Here is a 16659-nt window from a genome sequence, read left to right as displayed (position 1 = left end):
AAAGAATAAACCCGTTTTATTAAGTAAAGACTTGTGTCGTTAAAATTTCGTCGGAACGAAGTTACGGAAAAATCAATTAACAAACGGAGACGTAACAATATCTTATGAATTTCAAAATCTTTCCTTCTTCTTTTTTTTTAATAAACAGTGCATTCAATAACTTTCTTTTTGGGGAAAAATAGTAATAATATAAAAACGAATATAGTAGCCTAGGCACAGATATGCGGTTTTTTCAGTTATTTTTATTCATTTTTTCAACAATGCATTTGTAGAGTTGTTTGTGAAAACACTCTTCATAACTGTTTGTCTCTATATTTTCAGGAAGGTGGTGGTTTAATAGAAAGCTGGAAGAACAAAAATATGGACAATCTACTGGACCTACACAACAAATTGCCTGTTTGGAATAATGGTAATGTAAACTTTATAATGAGGTAAAAAAAACTAAAAAAAACAACAGATAGTCCCTATCGCAGCTTCGAAAAGCAGATAAGGCTGATCCTTAACCAGGTTTTTTTTGTAGAATAATTGGATAAGAATGATGACACAAACCCCCTGGATAAGATGTCATTTCACCACAGGCGGCATGGCATGGCATGGCCTGGTGATTAGGGCGCTTGACTCGCAATCTGCATCTTGGGGGCTCGAATCTCTGTCACCGAACATACTCACCCTTTTAGCCGTGGGGGCGTTACCAATCCCACTATCCGTTGGTAAATGAGAATCCCGAGAGTTGGTGGTGGGTGGTGTTAACTAGATACTTTCCCTCTGGTATATTACTGCTAAATTAGGGACGGCTTGAGCAGTTAGCTCTCGAGAAATTTTGCGAAAAGTTCAAAAACAAACAAACCATAGCAGGTTAACCAAATCTAACCGCTGTTACCCATTATACAGGTGAGTTAACGTGATCTGCGAGAATTCGTGTAGAATGTGCGATTACACAAGGTAGTCGCTGTCATTGCGCCATTGGCAAAATAAAAGAATTGGAGTGAAACTAGTTTATCGAGAGTTTTAACTGATAATTTCAAGGTGCATGTTACATTCTAGGCTGCAACATCTGCAAAAGTACGGTAGAATGAGTAGAAACAAATTTATTCTTGGTCTTCTTTCAATTTTCTGTTTCTTTCGTTTCTTAATTTTCTTTCACTTTCTTCTTGACCTATTTTTAATTATTTCATCATATCTAGTTTCAAGCCCCCCAGTGGCACAGCGGTATGTCTGCGGACTTACAACGTAGAATCCGGGTTTCGATACCCGTGGTGGGCAGAACACAGATAGCCCATTGTGTAGCTTTGTGCTTAATTACAATTAAACAATCAAAGTTTCAATCTCGCTTCGTGATCGAGTTGTCAAATTGAAATTTAGGAAAAGTGTTCTATTTTATTTTCACCAAAATAATCTCCCTTCTGACAACAGTTTTGTAATGTGTTGTGTTATTTGGCGGGTTCTTTTGAATTACTTCATAAAATTAATGCCCGGTTCAGTAAACAACACATTGGTGAATGATCTTTCTTTCTTCAATAACGTTTGCTACAGGCTATGCTTACTTTTACAAAAGTTGTAGGCCAAGTTCGCAAAGAACGTTTCAATAGAAACTGTGATACTAATGTTACTTACGCCTAACTTACAAATAAACTTACAGAGTTTTCTTGTTAATGGATGCGATAACTCTCACTACTAACACTGACCTGAATCACCTATAAAAACTAATTAAGTGTTCATTAATTCATTATTTTGCTGGGTCTCGTATTTATATCATTCCTTTGCTTTTCTGCATACTCCACAAAATTACTAGTTTCTACAGTTTTATGAACTTTTAGATATATTATCATGATTAGCTCCTTCTAGGAAACAACCATCTAAATTGAAAATTTAAAAATACACCTTACAACAATGTAACGACTAAAAGAAAAATCACTAGTGTAAATAATACCAGTTTTCCGATACTATCCATGCTTATGATTCTTTATATTTTATACAGTGCTTTATATAATATGCCACAGAGCATTTTCCATCAAGCATTTTGGAGTATCTGTCTACAAAATTTGAATAAAGCCACAGAATTACCTCCAAAACCCATTGACATGCCCACAAATGAGACTTGTAGTTGTAATACTGCAACTAATTCCGATAGAATGTCATTTTTGTCTAAGTTGCATTCTATTATATTGGTCTTTTTTAAGGATTTTTCTTCTTTTTATTATCTAATGCAGAATTTATTGCATCCGAATATGCTTTTGCCTTAGTACTAACAGTTTGTTTGTAATTAAGCACAAAGCTACACTATGGGCTATCTGTGCTCTGCCCACCACGGGTATCGAAACCCGGATTCTAGCGTTGTAAGTCCGCAGACATACCGCTGTGCCACTGGGGGCAGTACTAAAAAGCACAGTCTTGCGAATGTAAATTCATAAAAGTTGTTTTGGTTTTAATAAAGGATTTTCAATAATTCTGTTACGCAGATCTCGAAAATAATATTAATTTTTTCTATCACGTAAGGATTTTTTACAAATCGGGAAGAAACAAAACTCTTATTTAGATCAAATTATTATTTCGTTTACCACAACGAACATTTTTTATTACTATGTTTGTTAACAAAAATACAAACAAACTGAAGAAAAGGGAAAAACGTTGATGTCAAACGAATATGCATCCTCATTCATTCTGATCTTTTTTTGTGTGTGAAATCTACGTCTTTTAGTCTCAAAACTATGTGTTGTGGTCTTTTTTTATGTATTGCGTTATGACGTTTTGTGAAAAGTCTGTACGTGATGGAGAAAAATGGATATCATTTTCGGATTCAGCGTACCTGAATTACATGCAAAAATTTCAAGACAATAAAACCATAGCAGGCCTAAGTAGTTATTAGTTGTACACCTGGTTTTTGAGAAAGCGTGTTTTTTGTTTTGTTTTGGTGGTTTATGGAAACTGAGAGAAAATTAAAAGAAGAATAAGACTTGGAGAAAGATGTGAGCGAGAATAGGAAAGCAGTAATGACAAAATCAAAGAAATGCAAAAGTAATCAATGGCATCATAAAATATTTGGAGAAAGAACTGATAAATGCGAAGATCAAGCCAACCCCATTTAATTTTGAATCCGCCAAAGAGATCCAAATTGAATTTACTATTAAATATGAAATAGAATAACCTATTTAATGTACACTTGCAACCACTACTTCTGTGCCATCTGTGACCACATGACCTTCCTAGACCTATTCAGCCATGACTCTATCAAATCAAGTTCCATAATTTCGCCCAAATGAGAAACCAATGGACTATGGTGGAAAGGTGTTATGGGAGGCATACCAGGCTCAGTTGAAAATAATCTCCAGAGTGAACTGGAAGAATTGTGAACAACAAGCTATTCATATTACTGTCCATTTAAAAGGACCAGCTTTAATGACATTAAATAACCTTTCATCTGAGAGCCATAACAACTATCAAGCATTAGTAGCTGCTTTATCCAACAGGTTTGAAGTAACACACCAGAAGGAAGTATCCAAAGCAAAGTTTCAGAACAGGGTACGGAGGAAAGAAGAGACCTTAATCAAACTTGCAAACAATTTGGAAAGGTTTGTCCAGTTATCTTACTCAGATGCTCGATGTGAAATTCTGGATTATTCAGCACATGATCAATTTATGGATGCCTTAACAAACCATGATGTGAGAATTAGGTTGAAGCAAAGATGGTGTACGTCAAATAAGCTGTGCAGTTAGCGAGGGAACTTGAATCTATTAAAGGCACCATCTAGAAGTTACAGGATCATCAGAGCAAGTAGTGATGAAACGTCGACTCTCTCTATAATCTAGACCAGTGCTTCTCGACTGGGTGAATGGTTCACCCAGGAGTTGTTGAGATCAGAATCAGGGTGAATGAGAATGAAGTGGTGAATGGCAGGATGGATGAGTATTATCAATTATACGTCAAATTCAAGAGCACAAAAGTCATTAGTTATTACTATTTATCTTAGTTGTAGTTTGATAAATGCATTTATTATATATTGTATTCATTCTAGTTGTAATTTAATGTACACTATCCTACCAAAAATCATGGGACACGGGTAGTTATGAATAAAACATGTTTTTATTACAAGAAATTAATAACATGTTGACCCGCTTTTGGCCTTAATGACTGTTTCAATGCATCGTGGAAGACTGTCTAATAATTTCTAATTGCTGGTAGAAAGCTGGTGGTATTGTGGTCCACTCCTCCTTTAAAGCATTAATAAGCTCCACTACTCAAGAGGGCTGTCTTCGCTTTGCACTAATTCTGCATTTCTGATCATCCGAAAGATGTTCTATCAGGTTGAGGTTGGGACTCTGTGCTGGCCACTGCAATGTTCTGATGTTATTTTCCTCAACCCACGCGTTCACAGTCCTTGCTTTGTGACATGGAGCATTATCATATTGGAAGGTGTAAGGGCCGGTACCATAAAATGACCACAATGCAGGACACAGAATTGTTCAGAATATCAACGTAGGACTCAGCGTTCACGGATCCATGCACTGCAACCAGTAGACCTAGACCATACCACTAGAAGCACTCCCAGACTATGATACTGCCACATCCAAACTTCACTGTTGGAACAACACACTCAGGTAGTGAGCATTCTCCATGCAACCTCCATACCCAAACACGTCCATCAGAGTGGAAGAGCGTGTAGCCTGACTCGTTGCTCCACAGGACTGACTTGTATTCATCCACGGTCCAGATTCGGTGTGTCTTGCCCCATGCCAGTCGACGGTGTGCATTTGTTTTTGTTATCAACGGTTTGTGGGCTGCAGCTCTTCCGTGAAAATTAATGGTATGTATCTCTCGACACTTATAGGATTGCCTGGGGCTGCTAGTATCTCCAAACACAGATTCTCTAAGATCTGACGACGAGATGAGGTCGTTTCTTGGGCTCATTGTCACCTGTGGAATTCTATTTCTTCAGCACGTTGCCACTTGTCGACCTGGGAATGTTTAATTGTTGCACAATAGCACGTACACACATTTTCCCCAAATGACATCCAACTATCCTTCTCCTCTGAAACTCTGTTAGCTCTTTCAGTGTACTTATTGTTCGGTGTACAAGTTCGAAATGACTTCCGAGCGAACAGTTGATCACATTTATAAGCCACACTGTTTACCTATTTCGTCGTCACACCACTTTTCGTGCAATCAGAGGTGTATCCCATGACTATTGGTAGGATGGTGTATATTTAAGTCATAATAAAGAAATTTAATTTAATACTTTTGTCTTTTTTCGAACTGGGATGAGTGAGCTGTTGTAAAAAAACGTATAGGGGTGAATCATATTGGAAAAGGTTGGTAAGCACTGTTCTAGACTCTAGAAGAACTAAGAGGATTAGTTAGAGAACTAGCTACACAGAATGAGAGAAATAAGCCATAAGACGGACATTTCAAGTGTAATATGGATGCTAGATTAGGCTAGCTTCAAATAGCTTCACAGCCTATGAGCAGGAAATCCTTGTGTTTGTTTCAAGTTAAGTGCAAAGCTACACAGTGGGTTATCTGTGCTCTGCCAACCACAGTTATCGAAACCCGGTTTTTAGCATTGAAAGTCCTCAAACATATCGCTGTGCCGCTGAAAGGTTTCTTGTGCACTGCCTAACAATTAGAACACTAGATGTCGAACTTCCAGTTACAATAAGAAGGTCAGTTATTGTAATATCAAGAAATACTCATGAATACTTAGGAATGAATCTACATCTAGTGACTGTAACAGAATGGAACCAAACACTGGCATGTCCTGAGAACTGATGGTTGGAAAATCTTTCGTGAATCTGACGAATAAAGATGTCGTACATTACTGAACTCGTGAAAGATTTAAATTAGCTTGTGATAAGTTAAAAAGTCGCTATGGTGTTAATGCTGATAATATTGTATTTCATTAAAATGACATGATACAGCCCCCACTTTTGTTAAATCTCGTAAGTTAACATGTTCTCTTGCAAATTAAGCGCTTAATTGACTTAGAAAAGCAGACACTTGTTGGAAAGTCTGAGGTAAAGTGCTTCCTTGCTCAAAGACATAACTTCATGTCCTGGGCAAGCCTTGAACTCACAACCTTTCGACGTCGAGTCCTAAAGCACTAACCACTAAACCACATTGCCCCCACTTTTATCAATACAGTAATACCTCGTTTAGTGCTCAGGAAGGGTTCCTGAGAACAGGGCACTAAACGAATCAGCTCTAAACAGGGTAATTTTAACATTACATATATGGAGATATGTAACTGAAGGTATTGTTTCTTACCTATGAATGATGTACAAGTGCTTTATTTAGCTACTGGTAAATTTAACGTAAATTACTCACAATAATATCGTGCTGGAAAAAAGCAAATTTTTATTAGCCTTCAATCTTGTTTGGTTACAGAGTCATCAAATAGAAAATCAGACCCCTTCTACCACGCACAATTGTCACATCCTCTCTTTCAGGATTTGTCAATACATGTTGTTCTCTCTTATGTTTACGACTATATTACTTATAACCAATAGACATGCAAGATTTTCGTCTATCAAATAACGTATTATATTACGTTGTTTTCTGTACAGAGATTTGTAGATCGTTACTCGAGAAAATGTTGTTTTATCTACGGGGACGATATTGTATAGATGGATGACATTTTAATGGTTCATATTGGGTCACTAGAAACGCCAGAAAAATTGTGATAGTTAAGAGAAATTGTTTGCTTTTTTGCATGTTATTATTCTATCTTCTTTATTGCATTATTCTATTAAATAAAAATTATTTAATGCACTATTACCATTAATATGAAAAATTAGTGTTCAGAGAGTTATGGATTTTCATAATTTTTTTTTCTCTCTCTCTCTTGGAAAAAAAGAAAACAAACTCCCAAGGAGACAAGAGCTCTATAACGAATCAGCTTATAGGGGTGGCCCTCAGCGGGGTCTTACTGTATTAAGAATATTTAATTACTTTAAAAGTACAATAAAATCGGTATTTGTTTGTTGAATTTTGCACAAAGACATACGATGACCATCTACGCTATCTGTCCCTAATTTTGAAGTTATAAGAGTTAAGGCAGCTGGTTAACACTGCCCATCGCCAACTCGGTTTAGTTTTAATTTCGCGCAAAGCTACATGAGGGCTATCTGCGCTAGCCGTCTCTAATTGAGCAGTGAAAGACTAGAAGGAAGGCAGCTAGTCATCACCACCCACTGCCAACACTTGGGTTATTCTTTTACCAACGAATAGTGGGATTGACTATCACATTATAAGGTCCCCATGGCTGAAAGGGCGAACACGTTTGGTGGGACGGGTTTTCGAACCTGCGACCCTCAGATTGCGAGTCAAACGCCCTAACCACATGACAATGCCTGGTCCTTGGGTTACTTTTATCAGACCGAATTATTTGATTTGATTATCACTTTTGGAACTCACTTAGGGTGGTAACGAGACACAAAAAAAAAATGGAACCTCAGATCCACAGTCTGACACATTAACTATTGTGCCGCGCTAGGTCCAATAATATAATTAAACACTGTCTTCGTGTTAACCCTCTGACAAAATATTTATATAATCATGAAATTTTCTTCAGAAAAAAATTATTTTTTATTATAGCTATTAATAATTTCTGGTACAAGCAAGCTAACCCTGTATATCAGAACTAAAACGTAGCTTATAAGTTAATGAACCAAATTCTACGCAACAATTTAACAAGAAGTACATAACGCTGTCAATTAACACCAAGCAAACTAAAACCTTGTCCGTTTAGAATACATTGAATCAACATTTGAGGAACCTCACTATTAACAATATTTCCAGCCGTAATCTTTTGAAGAACTTTATTCTAATTTTAATTTTCATTTCAGATTTATTTCAACCATAAACTGTTATACCTACATAAGTAATATGTTCGTACTCTAGCTTAATTAAGATGCTATCATAAAGGATTAACGGGTTACTAGATATAATAAACGATGCCAATACAAAGTTATTTAAAACATTCGCTAGAAATTTTCATTTTTCTTTTAACGATCCCAGTGGCACAGCGGCATGTCTGCGGACTTACAACGCTAGAAACCGGGTTTGGATACCCGTGGTGGACAGAGTACAGATAGCCCTTTGTGTAACTTTGTGCTTAACTTCAAACAAACTTTTAACGATATTCGACACTAGAAAACATTTCTGTTGTTGTTTATATAGATGACGTAAAGATATTTTCATTTTGTGTGTTTATTTATTTTATAGTATATTGATAATATGTAAAGTTATTTTGCAAAAAGCTTTTATTTATTTTTATTATATAAAATTTACCTCCATAATTAAACAGGTTTTATTTAATTTCAATGTAAAGCAAAAGACTGCGTGTTTATATATGCAATTGAATAGACAATTGTTTATCCATTATGATTATATGTCTATAACGCCAAATCTGGCGTATCGCAAAGTTTTTTAAGATGAAAATGGTGACAGTATTACAATAACACTGCTAAGACTTTAGAACGTCATTCTTGGCTAGCACAAACAGGGTCCATTTGCTAGACAAATTTAATGTTCTTTTATAATTTCAAATATACTTTCTTCACCGGTTTTAGGAAGAAATATTTGTTCATTATTTTTAATAGTATGATATCTAACACAAGTCAAATAACACAGTTTTACATAATCAGATATTATGGTTGCACGGGCTGAATTTTGTTCTTTTCCTTTGCTAAATAACCAGGAAATTGTTTTCCATTGACATTTGTTTTTGAAAAAAGAACAATAAAATACCTCTGTACATGTACATGTCTTGAGATTGAAAGTAACAAACTTTATCTTGATTTGTGGTATCAAAAAAATTGGCCTATGTTTGTTTGAAATTAATCATAAAGCTACACAATGGGCTATCCGTTCTCTGCCCACCACGGGTATCGAAACCAGATTTCTAGCGTTGTAAGTCCGCAGACATACCGCTGTGTCACTGGGGAGGAAAAGTGACCTAGCACCCAATCTCATTTACAACTAGTTCGTTCATGGAAAACAAACTTTCTGTTTCGTCTTCTTTCTGAAATGTAAGTCACTCTGTAACATTTTTATTAAAAAAAAAACGGTTAAACTATAAACTTTAATGTTCTTAGGTACACCAAAATAATATTTTTAAATGTTTTTTTTTTTTTTATTGTGATGGTTGTTTCCATCTCTTAGGAAAGCTGCTAAGATATATTCGGAAGTTACAATTGGTTTAAAATTTTCAACTTCTTTAACATTACACCAATAAATGTTCATTTCATAAGACTAAAAGAAACCAAGCACAGAAACACGCAATGTGCGAATGGTTTTATAAGAAATTCTACTTACTTTGTCTTACAGATACTCATTCTTATGTCTTGAATTTTCATGGCCGTGTTACTCAAGCATCGGTCAAGAATTTTCAGATCGTGCATCGCAACGATGGTGAGTTTTTGTTTCATCCCTTTACAGTGTTTATCCTGAGTTACGAATTAAGTTGAATTTTCAAACTAATGTGAAATTATAGTTTTGATATATCCCGTTCAACTGCGACTTTATACTGACTTTAGTTGTCAAATTACTTGTTAATTTTTTATTAAAAATAATTTTAGTATAATGTACTCAACCCTCTGTATCAGGCTTAATGTTAACAAATAGAATGAAGGATATGTTTTACTGTATATTCTTTATGTTGCTTGTAATTTGTCCATTATCAATTTCATATCAGAGCTCTTTAAAAATAGCATTTCACACCTACATCAAATCTGCACAAATCATTTCTCAAACTTATCAGAAAGACATGAACTAAATCAGGTCAAAAATCTGTCTGAAATGCCATTTGTATACTGTAAAAGAATGTTAGTGGTATGCTAGTGTAAAACTTCAAATATTGTGAAATTAGTCCAACGTGATCTTCATCACTTTTTTAGACCTATGTGGTGTTAAGGTACACTGATGTCCAAAAGAAAAGTTTAAAAGTATCCACAAAACGCAGGTTCAGTAAATATACTGCGGAGAATAATTTAGAACTCGTCTAGCAAAGAAAAGAAACAAATGCAAATGAAGCAATAAACAAAATATCTTTTATTCACAACTATTGTTTGTAATGTACATTTACCTGACTGGCTGATCTCTGTAGTGTCAGTACTGGCTCTGGGGCTGAAAGGAGTCTCTTTACACACGTCCACGCAAAATAATGAAAGAAAAAAATTCTGATTTACCACCTAAGTTCAGATAAATGTAAAAGTATGTTACCAATTTGTACAAGTATCTTTATCACCTATTTAGATGAGGAAGTCAGATGCAGACAGGAGCAGTGTTATGAGTTTCTAGCCATTGGTATATGTTCTAAACTAGTTACGGAAGGGTGCATTTCATGTCTATTTCAGTCAATACACGTAATGTGATGTGTATATCGTACCGAAACAATGGTTTGTATACAGGAAGAGATGTTATAATTACTTATATGCTGCACCGAAGGAGAGGTTATATGAATATGTTATTTTCTCCTAGTGGATTATATAGTGATGCAGTTTGGCCGGGTTGCAGAAGACGTCTTCACGATGGACTACAGATTCCCGATGTGTGCCCTTCAAGCCTTCGGGATTGCTCTCTCTAGCTTCGACAACAAGTTGGCCTGTGAATAATTTGGTGGCAGACTCACTCTAGCCCTTGACTTTATAGCTGTCTAGGGTCTCACTCTTGCACGTTTGTTGAGTGCATATATATATATATATAAGATTGCATATATCTATACTGGTGTGCACTCTATTGATTTCTCCACAGACCTGTACACAAACCGATAATTTTACAAAGGAATTGAAGTGTTTTGAGTTTGTTTTTCATAAAATAGCTGATTCATGGCCAGTCACAAAGTTTTCAGAATACCTGTTAAAAATGATTAAAATTTAAAGATTTTTAAAGCTTGGAAATGCACGCGTGTGTGTATATAGATATATATACCATATAATAAAAATATAAAGGTATATAATTCTTTAAGTCAATTTTAGTTTTAAGTAACTTATTTCCAAGCCTGTATTATTAGCTATTTATAACTTATATTATATATATATATATATATATGAAAGTTGTTTATAATATCTAGGCTGAAAACCAAGTAAAACACTCGTTGTTTTATTTCCAGTAAGTTAACCAATCATTTTGATTTAAAAGTGGCTTTGCATTATTGGAAACACGGGGTGTTTATAAAATTGATGCACAATTTAAATTGTGATACATTTAAGAATGAAGCGCTCCCTAGATTTCGCCTAAAGATATTTAAGGGACGTGGAATGAAACAAATGTTGAATGTTCACAGTTTCTCGTTTGACGTGTTTTAAAGTATTTTTTATCGTGTGATATAAATAAATGTAAAAGTATGCGAAAGTAAATTTCTCGAACGTACGTTTGGGAACTTAGATTGTAAACTTGATTCGTCAAACTATTGTTGGATGAGAGTGAAACATTCTGGAGCATACTACCGAGGTGTTTCTAAAATATTGTTGTTGAGCTATTGTTGATACTTAAATTTCACCTGATTTCATTTTCCCTTTAACTTAAAACTAGTTCATTGAAACAATGCAACTTGTACCGCTTGACTTAGTGCAAAAGTAATCAGTAAACAAACGGGTCGTGGTCACAAATTAACCTAGAATCCCACTGAGCTAAATACACCAGTTAGAATTTATTTATTATTTAATATATTTTCCCCTTTTTTTTTTAAAGATTGAACAATTCGTTTAAAATGTACATTAAATAGTAGTAATAATGTTTTTGTTTGTTTGTTTTTCGAATTCATAGTCGTCTGGTTACGATATGGAAAAATATCCAAATGAGTAAACGATTTCAAAAAATATTGACATGAAATTATGCGAGGTCATTTTTGTTACTTATTTGTTAACTCGTAAGTGAATGCATATTTATTATGGTGTATTTACATTATAACAGCACAACTTAAAGTAAGTATTCACATGTTAAACTTAAGGTAAGTATTCACATGTTGCTTCTTGTCTAGTTTGTAGTATGCTGAGAAGCATGAAGGTTAAGTATTTTTTTAAGCCTGTTAAATATCACAGTAACATAATGTTGTTCCTAGTTCATATTATGTTGGATACCACGTAGTAACATCGATTCTTCCCTAACATAATGTTGTTCCTAGTTCATATTATGTTGGATAGCACGTAGTAACATCGACTCTTCCCTAACATAATGTTGTTCCTAGTTCATATTATGTTGGATAGCACGTAGTAACATCGACTCTTCCCTAACATAATGTTGTTCCTAGTTCATATTATGTTGGATAGCACGTAGTGACATCAACTCTTCCCTAACATAATGTTGTTCGTAGTTCATATTATGTTGGTTAGCACGTAGTAAGAGCGACTCTCCCCTAGTTATATATTATGTAACTTGTACCACACGTACAATATTTAATTTAACCCCAAATAATAAAACATAAACTTAAACTCAAATTTATATTCAAAAGTCAAAAGTAAGTTGAAATATGCAAGTCAAATACTGAAATAATTTAAAGGCGATAGTGTAAATCAGTAATAGTCGGCTCTGAAGGAAAACCTTAAGCAATTGAATTGTTAACCCTTGTTGATGTAAAGCCATATTTACTACTGAATAATAAATAGGAAAATATTATCAAACGCCTCCAAAGAAGTTGAAGATCATATCTCACATAAATTTCCCATGTTATGCCTGATCTTATGTAAAGTTTATATTATTGTTGTTGTTTTGTTTCGTTAATGTTTTTCTTTGTTTTTGGCTAGTTTTACAAAATGTTTACATAGTTTGGCAATTTTTACGTAAAGTTAATATATTTTGTCCGTAAGTGTACATATTTTGCAAAAGGTTTACGTATTTTGTATGGTTTTTGCAAAGAACGTTTACGCATTTTGTTACCCCATTGGTTCAAAGGTAAACTTGCAGGCTCATAACACTAAAAAAAAAAAATCGGGATTCGATGCCCTCAGTTGAAACAAGTAGATAGCCAATTTTGCGCGTAAAAACACAAACGTGTTTTGTTTAGTTTTACCTATAGCCTTCATGTAATTACCAAGTTTGGCCGATTTTATCTAAAGTCTAAGTTTTGTAAGGTTTTACACTCAAAGTCTGTGTTTCTTTCTTTTAAGTTAAGCATAAAAATTTATTCCTTTATAAGCTGTATGTTCCCTGTGTATGGGAGGTGGGGTGGGGGTAAGGAAACCCATGGACTTACTTTATCCAACGAGTTATTGTTTATTAATCTTTGAATAATGAGAATTTTAATATTGTTTGCATTGTTTCTAGACAACTGACTAAATAAACAAAATGAAAAAAACAACAAAATTTTGTTTTTACTGTTAACTTTAATGAAGAAATCACGAAAAATTCCCGTATATGTTTGACTGTGGTGCACCTACAAGTACATATGATCGTTGGCCTAAATCTCGTTAGTGTAGAGTGTAGAAAGCTTTTGAATCACATTCTTATGCAAGGACATAAGTTGATATTAACTCTTAAAAGTTTAAATATTACATGTGTTTTCTTAGTGTTAAAACTGTAATTATCTGGACAGGTATATGACTTCTCTGTTTCAACCCAATCCCCTGTTGTTTCAAGTTAATAACTCTCGAAATGGTTAAGAAAATATCACCACTTTCTGCGTGTGTGTTCGCTAATCATTCACGAATGAACAATAATGCGTACAAGTCATGCACTATAAAGTTTACGTGTGTTATCTATACAGATTGTATTGGCTTTTAAAATGTTGAAACGAGGCTTTGGCTGTCTCAAAAACAACAACAACAAAAGAGACAAAAAGTGGCACAGTTAATGAGTTCATAATGAACAATATGAAAAACCAGATATATTGAGTTCCTCTTGAAGCTGTGTAAAAAAATTGACGAAATTGATTTTGTTTTTGTGTGTGCGTGCGTAACTGATGTAAATTGTGTCAAAAGGTGTCACTTTCGTTCCACGTAGTTACCTTTTGAAGCTGGCCAAGGAACTGACTGAATTACACAACAACAACTGAAAAAAGTTTAAGCTAGAGGTGTGTTCTCAACTGACCCTGCACATAAGCTTAACTTCGTCAATTTCTTGACCAGTTTCTAAAGGCAACAATTTAAAACAAAAGTGTCACTTTTTGAAACCCAGTTTCCACTTAGGATAACGTTTCTTAAGATATAGTCAATATTTTTTAATTCTGACAAATCTTTTTTAAGAACTTTAATATTAGGTTGCACATAACTTGGAATACAGTCATCAATGCCAGTAATACACGCTTGGAATATAGATACAAACTGTCAATAATAACTGCTTGGAGGAAGTATGAATTGTCTGTTAAATGTGTTCGAAGTAGGCATGTATTATCCTTAATTACCGATACAACCTGTAAACATATTTACTTCTAGCTCAAACTCCCCCCTCCCTAACATACCATCATGTTTAAAAATCGTTACCATATTATGTCTAGTTTCATGAAAGCATGAGTACTTTTGATTGTTTTAGGGAACTGTGCGATTGTGAAATATATATGTTTATCATGAATTGATTTTTCGAGATATTTTAGTTACACTTTATGGAGGAAGGTTTCATTGATTTTTTTTTATTAATATGTAGTTTCTAGATTAACCGACAGATGTCGTAGTGATTAATAAAACTTTCTGAACAGCTAAATCTAAAATATATGAACATAAATACTCGGTAGTTTGAAAAGAGTCCATATCATAGTGGTTTTGTAAACAGGTTATATGATTGAGCACTGTTATCTGTGCATATAATAGCACAACTTCCGTCCTTTTTTTAAGTTGTGGAAATACTGTAACTGGTGTATCAAAAGCAATTTTGAAATTTCGATGATTAATAAAGAATAATAGTAAAAAAATCACTCATGCTTAATATCCACAAAAAGGTTCAGATACTTATGAGGACATATTAAGGATTTTAATAATCGTAAAAATGTTTTTATTACAAAATATGATATCTCTCAGACAACATTAATAAAAAAATAGCTAAAAAAGGGGCCCAATGTGACCCAGTGGTTAGCTTGGTGGACTGTGGATTTAAGGTTCCCCAGTTCGCGTCCCGTTAGCGCATAAAAATCGTGCTCTGCACTTTGTGGCCATGAGTGTGTTATAAGAGTGATGGACTAATCTCATTATTTGCTTAGAGTAGGCAGGGGGTGATATTTATTAACTGGGGTCTTTCTACTTAATCACTTACAGATTATTGATGGTTAGTGCAGATAGCCCTCGAGCAACTTTGCGCAAAATTCAAACAAAAAAAAAAAAGAGAAAGTCCTTTTCGAGTCAACCTGGGCTAGAAGATGAGATACAGAAGTTTATCGGAAACACTGTTTCTATGTGCGAAGTACATAAATGTTAAAATTACATTATGGCCATTGGCTTCCAATGCTTAGTCAGCTTTCGACGTTCATCTTATACTGTGTGCATAAATAGCGTTTCATATACTTTTCTCTTATCATCCAGCCAAGCTGGTGTTCTATGATATTTAACTAAATGCGTCCTGAGCAGTGACAGAACAAGCTGATTTTTAACATTCATCAACATTAAATGCTGAAAACATCAAAAAGAGACTGTCGAGGTTTCTCTACCCCGTGTATAGATAGACCAATTTTTCAAAGAGCTTCCTTAAAAATGTTAAAAACCTTAGAATGATATCTGAAACGCTGGGGTTGTTCTAGTCTATTTTTCACACTAATATGAAAAACATATATGAGTCACCCATATATGACTCATATGCTTTGTTTTTAAATTGTCAAATCGCTTCATTAGACTTGTGTCCGTGACTTCAAAACCATTCAAGTGATTTCGAAATTTTTTTTAAATTCCCCATTTCCTGTCACCAGAAGCTTACCTCCGGGGGAGGGGGGGGGGTATCTCAGTACATCTCCCTTGATACCTAAAGAGAGAAATGTTTTATTAAGCTTTAATTTAATTCTTTTCTTAAAGGCTTTACCTATTAAACAAAGCAAGACAGGTAAAGACAAACTACCTTTCAAATAAAATGATACACTTTACGTGGTATTTTTAGATAATTAAAGTATTTGACATTGTTGGTCATTTAGAACTTAAAATATGTCACATCTATTGGTTATCATGATAATCCACTTGAAACTTTTAACTCATACTATCAAACAAGGATGTGAGGCACTCAAAAAATACCCAACATTGTTTATTGGTAATATTGATACACCAATGTATATATATCTGCATTTCCGAAGTTATATACAACTATACATGTGCAACAGTTTTGTACAAAATGACAGGTCGTACGATAAGATAAGGTATCATATATATAGAGAGAGTTTATATAGAGGGTTAAGTAGTACGCGTTATATTAAAACGAGTTTGGAGTTTCACCACGTCGTTACAGTCCATGTCTTCACGTACGGTCATGAATCTTTAAAATAGTCCTGGAGCGTAGTTTTCATTGTCCAAAGCTCTGTCGTAAGGCTGACACATCCAAGGCATACTCATCTTCCTTGAACTTCCCATAATTCATCTAGTGTACGAAGATGACGGATTCGCAGTTCCAGTTTCAAGAGTCTGATCGTACATAAATCCATAGGCGTTGCGTATGGCGACTTGACCGATATGTCTTCGTGCGGAGAAGTATGAATACTCTTTTCATTCTTCAGCTGTTTAAAGTATGTAATGGTTGAACGGGCGGTTGGTTGGTTGGTT

General features: G+C 34.6%; 1 protein-coding gene across 2 annotated transcripts in view; it reads left to right on the top strand.

Moving 5' to 3' along the window:
* The window catches only part of LOC106468241 (protein king tubby 1-like), an 87123-nt gene extending 76230 nt beyond the window's left edge, over positions 1 to 10893 (top strand). For both annotated transcript variants that reach the window (XM_022396572.1, XM_022396571.1), the window contains exons 9-11: positions 322 to 409; positions 9323 to 9406; positions 10475 to 10893. In XM_022396572.1, the coding sequence (XP_022252280.1) occupies positions 322 to 409; positions 9323 to 9406; positions 10475 to 10608 (306 nt within the window). In that variant the 3' untranslated portion in view covers positions 10609 to 10893. The remainder of the gene's footprint in view (positions 1 to 321; positions 410 to 9322; positions 9407 to 10474) is intronic.
* The last annotated feature ends 5766 nt before the right edge of the window (positions 10894 to 16659 follow it).

Source organism: Limulus polyphemus, unplaced genomic scaffold, assembly GCF_000517525.1.
Source record: "Limulus polyphemus unplaced genomic scaffold, Limulus_polyphemus-2.1.2 Scaffold2930, whole genome shotgun sequence".
Lineage (NCBI taxonomy): Eukaryota > Metazoa > Arthropoda > Merostomata > Xiphosura > Limulidae > Limulus > Limulus polyphemus.
Note: the sequence above shows the minus strand (reverse complement) of the source record. Positions and strands in the feature narration are given on the sequence as shown.